We start from the raw sequence: 14,867 nt of genomic DNA on the forward strand, positions 1-14,867 counted from the left end.
TGTGCTGAAGCTCCATGAGTGCTTCATTGTCCTAGCAGCAGTGAGAACTTACGAGAAATCACAGCATGGAAGTGTCTGAGAAATTGTCAATTGTCTGTCTTTTCCTTAGCTACAGTATTTTTTTTTCATAAATACTGTTTAAAAATACCTGTACACTGATATTTGACCTAATGCATAGCAGCTCTTTTCACTGTGGAATTTACACATTATATCATAAATTTAGGAAACTTCTACTTTCACCTGTAGACAAATTCTATTGCAAGGGGAATTGCTTTCTTTTTCCCTTAGCCAGATGACTTGTTCTGTAAAGGAATATTTTTGGTCTTTTGGATGTGCTAATTTAAAAGTCAACAATAGGCAAGTCATAGTACCTAGTCCCTAAAAAGTAAAAAACTGTCCTTTAATTATTGGCTAAAATCTATTAAGCCTATCTTATAACTTCCAATGTATAAGCATTTAAACTGATTGAAGACTCTGCCTGTAGAAAAAGTCGAAAACACTGTGGTGCGATTTTAAGTGTATTTTGAAAATGTGTGTTAGAGTTGATACATTGGTTTCTCTGTGAATCTTTTGATTCTGAAACTGCCACAGATGGAGACTAAGCTGTTGGTTACCTTTGACAAAATCCTATCTGTTCCTAAGTTGTAATGGTCTGTTTTTCTTTTTATCAAACAATTCTTAAACTATGAATAGGAAAAAGTTCTTCAGAAAATTCTGCTTAATATAAATGCTTTTGTAAATGAGCATTAAAAAAACCTTTGGAAGTAGAACCACTCATTTTGCTGTCTTGGCTAGAAATATTTACTCTTACAGGTTTTTGTAAGAAATAGAATTCTGTTCATTTTCATCATTGAGGAAAAGCCCAGTAGCCATACTCTACCTGAAGTTGAATTTAGCTTTGTGATGTGTGTGGACGATGGAAAAGCAAATCTGATAAAGTATTACTCCATACATTGTAAGAATGTGCCTCCTAGGACTTAATTTAATTTCCTTGGTCTATGATGTCAAGATGGCATTTTAAATAACCCTGGCAGTCAGAGGTGAGAAAAAATGGTTTAGATAAAAAGGTGGATTCAAATAAACTCTTGAGCTTTTAAAATGCTCCAGAGGGAAATCGCTATTCATTGTACTGTGGTTTTATCTATTGCCAGTGTTGGTAGTACTGAAATAACATGGAAGAGATTGTTCTCATTGTGGATTATGTTTGTTTATTTTTTTTTTTGTCAAGTTTATGATTTTTTTCTGGCAGACAAAAAAAAGTTTTCTCAACAATTTTAATTACCCATTTTGTATGTATTTCATATATGTTATTATAAAGTATATGTTTGCTAATCCTGTTAGTGGTAAAGTATAATGTCTAAAATATTCCATATGTGATAAAGCACGCAGACAGTCCAGACTGTCTGTACCTAGGCTGTCAGTCCAGAGGCTGAAAGTCTAATCTCTAATTTGTGGTGCTCTTGACTTTCTTGCTGTATGTTTTGCATTCTTTTTTTGTGGCTTATTGAAAAATTATTAAGATGTATTACACTTGAATGAGGAATGGTGGCTGCAGCTTGAAAGATTCAAGAATATGGGACAAGTTGCTGTAGACAGCAAGAAGCAGGGCAGGGGGGATCATGGATGTCAGTCCTAGGATCAAAAGCCATTCCAGTGGTTACTTCAGCAAAGCCTTCCAGTTGATTTCATTAGCCCTGTAAGAAGGTGAGACCTGGCTCACACAGTTCTGTGCATAACCAAGTCACTGAACTGTGCTAATTGTGTGTAAGTAATTGGAAGCAGGAATTTGTCTGTTCCCAACAACTATCCTTAGTAAACCAAGTAGATGCGTTTTCCTATAAAATTGCTATATTTTTCTAAGATGTTCTAAACAGAAAAAGAAGTTCTAGCCTCTTTTTATTATGAGCTGCTATTCATAAACTTTAGAGGAGCAGGTACCTCAGAGATCAGATATAATGTTAGGTTCTTCTCCTCATCGTTGAGAAAGGAGTTACATTCTGATTCTTGAGGGAATATGGCCTCACTAATTAAAAATGGAAACATGAAGTGCATACCACAACCTCCACATGTATATAGATTTTATAGTCTTAACCGATACAGGCTTACGCATGCCTCTCTGAAGAGGTCTTATGTATATTCTAAGGACTGCAGCTCTGACTGAAATCCTGTTGTTCCCTTGTACCACCAAAAAAAATAGTAAATGATTTTTCATAGTGTATTTAGACTATGAAATGTAAATGAATGAACCAGTGATTGCATGATTCTTGCTCTGAATGGAGTGCATGGTAGCTGCCTCTCAAAGTTCTGGCAGTTCTTCAAATTAGTTTGAAGATTTTGTAGAGACATAAAACAGTGTGAGAGAACATCATTTCATCATGGCCTGGTAAGATCACAATTAAGCATTTCACCATCCAGAATATGGATGAATGGCTTGTTATATTTACATCAAGAATTTTGTTATAAACTGAAATGTAAATGGAAAAATGAAGGAAGACAATGCTATTTGTTGATACAGAATTTGTAGAGCCAATTGAGGTTTGCAGAAACAATACCATTAGTATTAGCAGTACTTCTGAGTGTGGTATGGCATAATGTACCTTACATGCTCTTATATAATGCCTTGTCTTTTTCTCTCTCTTCCTTTCTTATCTCTCCACAGTGCTGCATACCCAAGGTCCTATTGATGGCAGTCTGTATGCAAAAGTAAGAAAGAAGAGTTCTTCAGACAGCAGCATCCCTGGTGTTGCTCAGGGTGTTCCTGTGACAAGCAGTCCCGATCACAGTGACCATACTCTGTCTGTCAGCAGCGATTCGGGACACTCAACAGCTTCCATCAGGACAGACAAAACCGAGGAGCGCCTTGTGCCAGGCGTCAAACGGGGGCTGAGCCCACAAGAGAAGGCAGAACTGGACCAGCTACTTAGTGGCTTTGGTTTGGAGGATTCTGTCAGCAACACCAAAGATATGACTGATGCTGGAAGCAAGTACAATGGGACTCGCCACATAGTGCCAGCTCAGGTTCATGTGAATGGAAACACCAAACTGAAGGACAGGGAGACTGATATTTTGGATGACGAAATGCCTAATCATGATCTTCACAGTGTGGACAGCATTGGGACTTTGTCTTCATCAGAGGGGCAGCAATCTACCCACCTAGGGAATCTGAGTTGCCACAAGAGCAGTCAGAACTCCCTTCTCTCAGATGGCTTTGGAAGTAACACTGGGGAGGACCATCACGGTGTTATTGCCCCAGACCTGGGAATTGGTGTGGATCCCCTCTATGAGAGATCATTTGGAAGCACTGAGCCGAAGTCAACTCAGCAACTGCAAAGGAATCCTTCAGTTTCACCCCAGCCTCAAGCCTATGGCCCAAGTAACTACTCTACTCAGACCTGGGTTCGCCAGCAGCAGATGGTCACTGCTCACCAGTATGGTTTTGTCCCAGAGAATGAAATGCGGATTGGCATTCATAACACGGTGGAGAATTCAGGCAATGTCCAGAGCCAGTCCCGAGTTCCAGGCACACCAACACACGGCCCCAGTAGTAGAGATGCTGTGCAGAGGGGGCTAGGAAGTATACCAGGTGTTTCTGGAGCTGCAGAACATGCTAGCAATGAGAGTTTTAAGCTGGGGCCGGTGTCACAGAGGGATGCAAATAGCCTGGATCTCAGAATGAATGCAGGGGACTTGCCAGCTTCTCCAACTTTGGATATTGATCAGTCTATTGAACAACTGAACAGGCTGATCTTGGAATTAGACCCTACGTTTGAACCTATCCCAACCCGCATTAACACTGTCACCAGGGACACAGATCAAGTAAATGGTTTCACCAGCCTTAATGTGGGTGTGGAAGAGCTTGGCAGGAGCCCTGGCTTCCATGAGAAATTAGAGGTCATAAACAGGAATCCCTCCCAGCATGGTAAGCTGTTGAATATTGTGTGGCAATACTGTTTGAATGCTTTTGAATAGTTTTTGAAGTGTTTTTCCCAGCACATCTACTCTTGATATGGTGCTGTAGGACCTCAGATCAAGAATTAAACTTTCAGGATGATTATCAAGGAGTTCTTCCTGATATCCTGATATATAACAGTCCATTATGGAATCACGCTGATTTTAAAAAATGTGGTTTTGAAGATTATTAAATGCCTTTGGATACTTGCTTTTTACACGAGAAAAGTACTGTTCAGCAAATTCTAACCTGCAGATCATCAGTTGTCATTTTTTGCTGCTGTAAGTTAAGATGATAGGGGAGCAGAATTCCTGTGTGAATTCTACATTACTACATGAGACATTTTTAAAAGGTATCTGTAGTGGAATGTTTCATATTTTTTTGATGTTTTTATATATTTTTTATGATTATTTATGATTTCCACTTAAGGTAGGAGAAAAAGTTAATTTGCTCTTCAAATTTAGCGTAATGCTTTTGTATTAAATTTCTGCACAATACTTTCATGAATATAGTGATCTTTGCCAGTGAGGTATTTTAAAACATATTATTTCTGAAGTGTTGTTCTGTTGAGAAGTACAGAAGTTGCAGTGCTTGCTTACCATCTGCTATCTCTGTATAAGACAACTGAAACCTTTCATTAATGCTGTAGCTGAAACTTGTGACCAGCTTTTTCTGGTCTTGCTTTCATGGTCTGAAGTTCTGTGTGTTCTAATTCCTCTAGCAGAACATATCCACTTCCCTTACTTTCCTCTTCTCCCTCTTCCTACCTCCAGTTTTGGTATAATAAAAAATTTGCTTGTTTCTCTGGGATTTGATTGTAAGATCAGCCAGCATGCCAGAACATCTCTGTGGCCTTGTGAACACAAATGAGCTGCTTCAGCTCAAGCCCAATTGGTTATGTCAAACTATTTGATGGTGACCATGCCTAAGTGCAGCACGTGGTTTCTGTTAGTGTGCAAGCCTCACAAGGAACAAGAACAGTGATTTCTCGTAAAGGAGGTGAAATCACAACTTTGTATTTAGAAGGGTAACTGAAGACTAAAGAAGTCCAGAAATCCATAGTAAATATGTAAGCTGCTTCACTGTTTGTTTTTAATATGCAGTATATGTTTTGTGACTCTTACGGGATTAAATTAATCAGTTTGTAGTTGTATTGAATCTTTCCAAATGCTTAGCTGATACACAAGTATTGAAAACAAGATTTTTCCAGCAGAAGAAATCTTCTGTTTATTATACAGTAGTATACCAAATTTTGTGCTTAAAAAAGGGCCACATAGAGCAGGCTGCCCAGGACCATGTCCAGACACCTTTTGAATATCTCCAAGATGGGAAATTCCACAATCTCTTTGGACAAGCTTGGTCACCTTCATGGTTAAAAAAAAATATTAAAAAAAAAAAAAAAATAAAATCCTGATATTCAGTTGGAATCTCATTGTGTTTCAGTTTGTGCCCACTGCCTCTTGTCCTGTCACCACTGAAACAGGCCAGGCTCTGTCCTATTGCTCCCTCAGTTCAGGTATTAATGTACATTGATAAGATTCCCAATGCACTTTCATTTAATTAAGAACTTACAAGCAGTGTTCCATACAGTATTTTGTTCTGAACTCTACCAAACTCTGAGCAGGTCAACCACTGAAAAGTGTTCAGATATATCAGATTTATTTGCTGCATAAGGCTACAGCAGCCTGGAAGTGTAAGAAAGTTCTTTCTTGGCCTCCAGGGCTAACAAAATACATGTAACGTAGCACAAAGCTGGAAGTACCAGCTTTAATTTCTAGAAATGCTAACATCTCTCTTGGCCACATTATTGTGTTTAAAAGAAATTATATCATATATTTTTCTTCTTATAAGGCAAATAGAGCGAAGATTAAGAGTTTATAAGGATCTCAGGCTTCAAGGTATATAAGGCTAATTACTAAATGCATTAGGTTTCCTAAGAATTTCTCCTCAATTTTGTGTAGCTTAGTGCCAATAACTATTTAAGTCTTCCTTTATAATTTGTTAGAAAAGATGTTGAAATTCTGATACACCATTTCAAAAAGCTAGATGAAATTACTTGGTGACACTGCTTTTGCTGTTGTTGTTACTTTTTTTTTTTTTTTTTTTTTTTTGATAGTAGATAATTAGGCCAAATATTTCAGGTCAGCATTCAGTGCTCCTACTAGTGAGATCTAATAGAAATATAACTGGCAAATTTTAAATGGGTCCAGTATGCCAGTATGCTTTAATTTGGTCACCTTATGGAAGGCTGGAAAGCAGCTTTTCTGCAAGCATGAAAGGAATTTAGTGCACTCTGTGTTAGCAAAAAAAACCCAACAAAACAAAATACTTTTAGTTGGTAAGTTTGTCTGCAAATGTGATGTCTCAGCCTGACATTATTCTAACAGTTGTGCAGTTCTTGAACTCAAACACGAAAACTGTGCAGCCATATCCAGCCTCAGCTCAGTTTTATAACTGTCTTGAGTATCTCTGTGTGATTTTTTATTTCAGCATATTAGGTATACCTTGTCTAGCAAAACCAGAATAAACTATTATTTGGATCTTTAAGTCATTTCTTAATTTTTTGCTTGGAGGAAGTACTTCATTCACCCTTTAACTCTCCTGAAATCAGATTCTGTTGAAGCTCATAACAAGGCCTTTCATTGACATTAGAGACTTCAGGAGCAAGTTGGCAAGTAAAGGGTTACCCATGCATTTTTAGGGCCAAAAAACAGATGAATGAACTGCATCTACAGTTTAAGCGTTGCAGAAAGCCTGAAATGTGTGGAATCCAGGATATAGAATGCAAGACTGAAGGCCTGTGTTGGCCTCTAGTGCTAGCTTTGTCGTATTGAGATTTATGGGCCTCATTCTAGTCATATTTCTAGTAACTTAGGATACTTATGTTTAGAAAAAATAATCCTTTAAAAGTTTAACTCTTAAGTGCTTTCTTTACTATTTACCTTGGATTTTTCAAGGCCTTATGCTGCCACTGTTGTCAGTTTTGAGTAGCAACTTTTAGCCTTAGTAGTCTCTTTGAAACAAGGTGCTAGTATAAAACTTACAAGACTCATAAGATCTGATTGAGGCAGCTACAAGAAGCCTTATATATTCTTACCCGATATTTCCTGGTGGGGGTCCATGTTGAGAAGTTATAGTTCGTTTCATTGAACGCAGCAAAACTGAATGGGTGCTTTTCTTTTGCTGCAGCTCCTAATTTGAAGGTATGTGCAAAGGGTTTATTAGTTAAGGTATCTGGAGATGTAAGCTATACCACCATCATTTGCAATGATTTCTAACTCACAGGATGACATATTTTGGTAAAAGAGGTAGAGAGCAGGGTTAGTAAGGATTTAGATATTTGGCTTTAGCCAGTACCTTTAGGCAGCAGAGTGCATTAAAGATTAAAGACCATTGTTTGCAGCTAGTGTTGGTAGTGTCTAGAGGAGTTTCCATTGTGTAAAAATCATGTCTCTTGCTCTTGAGTGATAAGCAGCAATTTTGAATGTCCTTTGCCTGCTCTTTGATCCTTTTGAGTATCATTAACAAAGCAATTTGCTGTTGTGTCTAATCTAATTGCAATGCAGCAGACAATTCCCAAGAGGGGTGGCCTTACTTTGCTTCTGCAGTCTGGGGGTATGCATTGCTCTGTTCATCTGTGCGTCTGATCTGGCAACTGTGCAGTGGTGGGTGCTGGATTATCTTGTCCATCTGATGGTTTGAAGGTTTTCTTCTGGTTTATTTCTGTGTCAGATCATGAAATGATGTGTGCAAAAAGAGAGTTGAGGACACAGATAGAGGCAGGGAGGCAAGTGACCATTTTAGCAGTTTTTAGATAGATAGGACATAGGTGTATCATGAAACTGCATACTGATATTTTCCTGATAGAACCTGATCTGTAGGAACTTCACTGTGGGGAACACAGTTATTCCTTCGTGTTACTAAACACATTTAGGAAATTATGATTAACGCTAGGGCAAAGCTAAGGGACAGATCAGTTTGGTATTTTAGGGCATTAGCACCAAGACTAAAGTTGGAGAGATCAGGATTATTCCCCTGTCATTTTCTGCATGTGCTTCAGCATGTGGTATTGAAGTAAGTAACATAAAGAACAGCATTTTATTAAAGAAAATATTTTTAAAAGAAATATTCCTTCGTATAGCTTCACTACAATAATAATAACTTTTTAAGTTTGCCTTTATGTCAAGTGCTAAAATGTTCTGAGTTTTTCAAGTACCATTCACTTGATAATGGAACTTGACTTTAAAACTGCCCATGGTTCCGAAGGTAAAACAATCTGTATGTGGCATGCTGCCACGTCTGCTTGAAACTGGGAACATTCTGGTTTTCCTTGCTTTAGGAATTATTTACATATCTGGACTTGTCCTGGCTGTTATATAAGGAATCATTTACGCATACTGTGAACAAAACAAATTGGGGGAAAAGCAGGTTGACTATTAATGAATATTAAGAATGAGGAAGACCTGGAGTGTTTTGCCCTTGATACATCATCTCTTGATGGAAACGGAGCATTCTAGTTGCAAGGAAAACTTGTTTGGTAAAGTCAAAAGTGTATTCCTGCATGCTGGGGAGCAAACTAATGTACAGTTTCATGGGAAGATCTTCTCCAGATTTGTTAACACTGATTTCCCTCAGTGGAAGACTGTAAATATGCTATATATGAAAGAACACAAAACCATATCATTTAAGGTAAATGATCGCATAAAATAACAGTAATGCCTTGTTCGTTAGCAATCTGTGGTAAAAGAGCACAGGCGTACTAGATATGGTTTACCTAACCTCTGAGTAGTCTTATGGAATTAACCTGAGCAGGATACTCACTAAGGCAATTAACTAGCTGTTTCCACTACTTCAGCAACAGGAGGTGTAATTAATAGCACAAAGAAATGCTTGCTGACATGGAGATGAAGAAATAGCCATAACCAAAACAGTGGTTGACTACTGATCAGTGATGATCAGTCTTACACCATCAAGTTTTAAGGTGAGCCATATGCCCTGTGACTCAGTCTTTCACCTCATGCATATAGAGAAGAGAGAATTAATTGACGTGTGATGGAGGGATTTGGCAGATCAGGGCTGAACCGCCCTGAGATTGAATGGAAATATCCACTAGTTGGAGTTGAGTCAATAACAAACTAGTGGAGATGAATGGGATTGATGCATTGTGTGTGTGCCTGAACTGAGTGCTAAATAACGAGAGTGGTAGGATTATCTGGTTTCTAGAATCATAGAATGATAGAATGGTTTAGGTTGGAAAGGACCTTAAAGATCATCTTAATTCCACCCCCCTTGCCATGGGCCCCATTAGACCAGGTTGCACAAAGCCCCATCCAACCTGGCCTTAAACGCTTCCAGGGATGGGGCATCTGCAACTTCTCTGGGCAACCTGTTCCAGGGCCTCACCACCCTCTGAGTGAAGAATTTCTTTGGAATATCTGATCTAAATCTACCCTCTTTTAGTTTAAAAGCATTACTCCTTGTCCTATCACTACACCCCCCTGACAAAGAGTCCCTCTCCTGCTTTCCTGTAGGCCCCCTTGAGGCCACTATAAGTTCTCCCTGGAGACTTCTCTTCTCCAATGTGAACAACCCCAACTCTCTCAGCCTCTCTTCATAGAAGAGGTGCTCTAGTCCCTTGATGACCTTTGTGGCCGTCCTCTGGACTCGTTCTAATATGTCCATGTCCTTCTTGTGCTGGGGGCCCCAGAGCTGAGTGCAGGACTCCAGGTGGGGTCTCACTAGAACACAGTAGAGGGGGAGAATCATGTCCCTCAGCCTGCCTGCCGCGCTTCCTTTGATGCAGTCCAGGATATGGTTGGCTGCCTTGGCTGCAAGCACACATTTCTGCTTGGGATTTCCCCAGCATTTCTGCTGTATTTCCCCTGTATTTCTGCTTGGGATTGCCCCAGCCCACATGCAGGACCTTGCACTTGGCCTGGTACAACTTTGTGAGGTTCACACAGACCCTCCTCTCAAGCCTGTCAAGGTCCCTCTGGATGGCATCCCTTCCCTCCAGTGTGTTGACTGCACCACACAGCCTGGTGTCATCAGCAGACTTGCTGAGGGTGCACTCAATCCCATTGTCCATTTCACCCACAAAAATGTTAAACAGTGCCAGTCCCAAAACTGACTGATGAGGAACAGCACCACTCGTCACCGATCTCCATTTGCACATTGACCATAGCTCTTTGAGTGAGATCATTCAGCCAATTCCTTACCCAGTGAGTGGTCTGTCCATCAAATCCATGTCTCTCCAGTTGAGAGACAAGGATTTCATGGGGACAGTGTCAAATGCTTTGCACTATCCAGGTAGATGATGCCAGTTTCTCATGCTATAACTGTCATAGATTTGTCATAGAACTGGCCACCAGATTTGTCAGGCATTGTCTGCCCTTAGTGAAGCCATGCTGGCTTTTACCAATCACCAACTTATTTTCTATGCGCCGTAGCATAGTTTCCAGGAGAAGCTGCTTCGTGATCTTGCCAGGCACAGAGGTGAGACTGACTGGCCTGTAGTTTCCCAGGTCTTCCTTTACATCCTTCTAGCATGAGTGTTCAGAGAATCCATGTCCTTAGACTTCATGTACCTATTTTCAATGCCCGGCAAATAAATGTGTGTGAAGTGAGAATGCACACTGTTGCACATTCATGCCTCTGTTCACTTGTATGTTTCTGCACTGTTTGCAGAATCAGCAGATAAGCAGCTACCACCCCTTTCACACTTCTTCCCAGAGGCTTTTATACACACGTATCCTTGACAAGTTTATCTTTTGACAGTATGTGTTACAGAATGTTCACTGTTTAAAAATAAAAAAAAAAAAAGTGAACTATTTCCTTAAACTTGACTGAGCAAAGTTCTTCAACACAGTTGTCATTCCCTGAAGTGTTTTTCATAATCCCCTCTTTCGAAATTTTTTTTGGTGAAATTGTTGCTGGTTCACTGGCACATCTGGCCCAGTTTTTACAGCTGGATGTATATGATTGTATATGGACTTGCATGTGCAGCTATTTTTTATGTAATTGATGCACTTTTGGCATTTGAATGAACTGTCAAAATGTGGCACGTAACTATAAATAAAATTGTGCAAAGTACTGGCTGCTCTTGTAATGGTGTTCTGGATTCTGTCCAAAATGAAGTCTTGGCTTAAGTGCTCATTGTTTTTGAGAACAGGAGGAAGTAGATAATGATCCTTGTTTGTTTATTTAATGTTGCAAGATGTGTCTTAATGAACCATGTAGAACAGTGGTTGAGCTTTTTCACTCAGTGCTATGTGTGTAGCTTGTCAGAGGTAAATCAGTGCTCTGTTTTTGAAAGAAATTATAATTTTTGCTTTTACATGAGCTGAGTTACATAAAGATGAGTTTGGTGGGGTTTCTGGTAGTAAATGAAAATACCATGTAGAGATAATACAGTGCTGCAGTAGTTCTTCATTTTCAGTTTTGGGAAAGTATGCAGCCTGAGGAAATTTCTCTGCAACTTTATGTTCTCTCTTTACTTCACTCTATGCATATTCTTTCGTGTCTAGTAATGTATGATCTTAATCTACTGTTAGAGATCACTTGTAAGACTTGCTTCCTCTAACCAGCCATCTTTTACCACAAGTATTGTCGCTAAGATGTAGGGAAGGAAAGCTAAAACAATGTTTTGATCGTACCTAGAAAACTGAGGAGATGGAGAGGGAGTTGCCGATCTCTTCTCCCTAGTAACCAATGACTGAACACGAGGGAGTATCACAAAGCTGCATCAGGGGAGGTTCAGACTGGTTATTAGGAAAAATTTATTTATTGTGAGGGTGGCCAAACAGTGGAACAGGCTTTCTAGAGATGTGGTTGATACCCCATTTCCATCAGTGTTCAAGAGGTGTTTGGGTAATGGCATTAATAATATGTTTTTACTTTTACTTTTCAGAAACATGTAGCCTGTTTCCATCACCATGATTAAGAGATAAATGTCTGTCTAAGTGAGCATGAGTAAGGGAGGGGCTGTCTTTTCCATAAGATCAAAGTTCTGTTGTTTCTCTCAGCTAATTCTAATCATCTTTTGCATGCATGAGTTATAATTTCCTTTGAATATATTGCCTTAAAACATCCTTAGGTCCTTAATGTGGTGAGTGCAATGCAGATAAACAGTTGTTACAGTCTTACATTTTGCAGGAGACTAGATAGTTTTTCAGCTAATAAATACTGCATTAAAGTGGACAAAACCGTCTTCCTTCCCTCCCTCAAGAAAATCCCTACGTCTCTAGATGACATGGAAAATTAATAATAACAAGGTGGCTAAACATCTGCAATATCCTCAGAGGTTATTACTTTATCAAAAATAAATCTTTGAAAATGATTCAAATTATGGTTTCATAAATTACGCTACAGCATATCTACATGCTTCAGACAGAGGAGGAGAAGGAAATAAATCTTTTTTTTTTTTTTTTTACTTTATTAAATAATAATTTTAAAAAGCATTGAACTATTCCAGATGTTTCCATTCACTGTTATGTTCCATGGGAGAGCAAACCAGTCTACCTGAAAGACCTGAGGTGACAGTTTTTAATTGAAATACAGTTTAAAAAAATGAGTTTTTTAGTTTAAAATGGAGTTTGAATTCAAATGTTTCAGTTAAACTACATTTAGTTAAACTAATTTGTAAGCTAAAGTTAAAAATTGAATTGTAATTGCATTTAGCAGCACTGTAATTTTTTAGTCAATTTATGCCATGTTCATTTCACTCCAGAAATATTTATTGGTCATGTAACTTCCAGGATGTGTTCCTGACAGTAGCATAATTATGACATTTCTCTATGGGTGTAGAGAAATGACTGAGTTTTGCAAGAGGTGTAACACCCATAATTGGCACAGTGTAGAAGGGCCAGGAAGCAAAAGTGTCCAGATGTATGAAGCTGCTCTGTCTTGTGCAGAAAGATTTAATGGCCTACGTGGATTTGGGGTAGAGTTCAGATCTTTTAATTTGCTTGTAAGACTATTGGGTTATCAAGTGTCTGAATCCTAGACTACTTCCAGTTCTAAGTAAGCAAAAACAATACTTTGCTTACTCACTATTGTTAAACATGGGACATTTTTTTTGAGAACAAAGAGATTTTTATGACTGCAATAATACTTCCTACTACATTTGAGAAAGGTTAGGACACTGAAGTTATCAGACACTACTCAATCAGCTTTTGTTCTACTTAATCCCTTTGAAACAGTGTTCCTGTAGAGGTAGGGATCTGAACATTTGGGCATAATTGGTGTTTAATACATAAAAGTCGTACCGATTATTTGTTTTAAACCTACACAAGTAGTGTAGGTTTATTTTCAGAAGATAATGCAGCTCACTGATCAGTACAGCGATCCTTTGTGTAGATGAGGAAGTACATTTTAGTTGGAACATTATGCTATAGTTTCTCTTTGGATTAATAACAAGTTATTTCCTCACTCAACTAAGCAGTCAGAGTGCCGGAATCAATTTGCAGAAGGAGTGGTTGTGGAAGGGGATGCCAGTGAATTCACCAAAACCTTTCTGCAGGGAGGCAGGAGACTAGCAGCATGTTATCTGCTGGTATTTCTTATCCAAGCAGGACAAACTCCTGGTTGCTTGCCGGCTTCATGTACTGACAATGTGCTGTCTAGATTATTGAGCTCTGACAGGAGTCAAAGTGGGAATTTGGCAAAATAACAAAGCTGAGTGAGAAGTTTATCCTTTATATGCCACTAAACCTGATGAAATTTAAAAGAGACTGGAGGCAGGAGGCAAATTTTCACGTTCAGCCATCAGTTGAAAGGACATTATATTATATATTTCATAAAACAATGTTCTCTGAATGTATTCTGTATTTTTGTACAATCAAAAATACATCATTTTGTTTCAGCTGGACATACATTTGCTTGTCCTTTCTCCAACACAGCATTTAGCTCAAGTTTTGTCTATCTTTAAAGAGGTTATGTTTTGTTTAAATTTACAACAGTGATTGTAAAACTGTTTCTACATTATTAAAATGGAATAGTTTGGTTTAAGTCTAAAGCTGTCTTGAAAGCTTGATCGTTAAGAGTCTTCTATGAAAATCTTGAGTTTCTTAGAAGATAAATGGTTCCGGAGAAGGAAATCACTATCGATTTGGATATTGTTCTGGTAATTTATTTATTTTTTAATATGTGGGGCGATCATTAAACACTGCTCTATTAAAAGTTAACTTAAGGACTTCATTTTTTTTCTTGTTGAATTGTTAATCCTCCGGTTGGATTGAATTCCCATGTTTCATGGTAATAGTAGACAGTTACGCAAGTCTTTCTAAAATTCTTTGTAAGCAACAGCATCTGGAATTTCTGCAATGCTAACATAATTCTTCCCAGAGTCTTATTTCAACCTTCATGACTATGGTAAGGCCTGTGAAAGGGGCACTGGAAAAACACTGTGGGAGTTTTCACAGTACCTTTCTTGAGAAAAACCAGAGTTTTATTGATCTGTGAGTTGAGCAGGATGATCCTGTTTAATGTCATGCTAAATTGTCCCATAAGTTGAAGCTATGGTGAGAAGCTCACTTGAAGTGCCTCTGCTTTGTCTGTTCCTCTCTATATTCTGCTGCCTGAGACATACTTGTACACAGGAATGATTTCCAAGTCATCTGTCTACAGAGTCTGTTATTTGTTGTGGGTATTATTTTTTAAATCTGTTAAGTTGCATTAGTTGGTTGATTGATCAAATATATGTATACTAGTAAGCTTTCCTTTTGTTTCTTTGAGTTCTGAAAATTTTCTTTCTTTTTTTTTTCTCTTCTCAAATGACCTGGGGTTTTCAGACACAAGCTGCATATACATGGTTTAAATGTTTGACAGATTTTCTTAAATCTATTGATGTCACCTTTTGTGTCTTGTGAAAGGGACATTGTTGAAATGACTATAATATTCCAAAAATACTGTTGTGGAA

At 38.5% G+C, this 14,867-nt stretch overlaps 1 protein-coding gene across 5 annotated transcripts in view; it reads left to right on the forward strand.

Moving 5' to 3' along the window:
* TNS3 (tensin 3) overlaps nucleotides 1-14,867 on the forward strand; it is a 246,082-nt gene that overhangs the window by 167,454 nt on the left and 63,761 nt on the right. For all 5 annotated transcript variants that reach the window (XM_032182218.1, XM_032182221.1, XM_032182222.1 and 2 more), the window contains one exon: nucleotides 2,660-3,919. In XM_032182218.1, the coding sequence (XP_032038109.1) occupies nucleotides 2,660-3,919 (1,260 nt within the window). The remainder of the gene's footprint in view (nucleotides 1-2,659; nucleotides 3,920-14,867) is intronic.

Source organism: Aythya fuligula, chromosome 2, assembly GCF_009819795.1.
Source record: "Aythya fuligula isolate bAytFul2 chromosome 2, bAytFul2.pri, whole genome shotgun sequence".
In the NCBI taxonomy this organism is placed as follows: Eukaryota; Metazoa; Chordata; class Aves; order Anseriformes; family Anatidae; genus Aythya; species Aythya fuligula.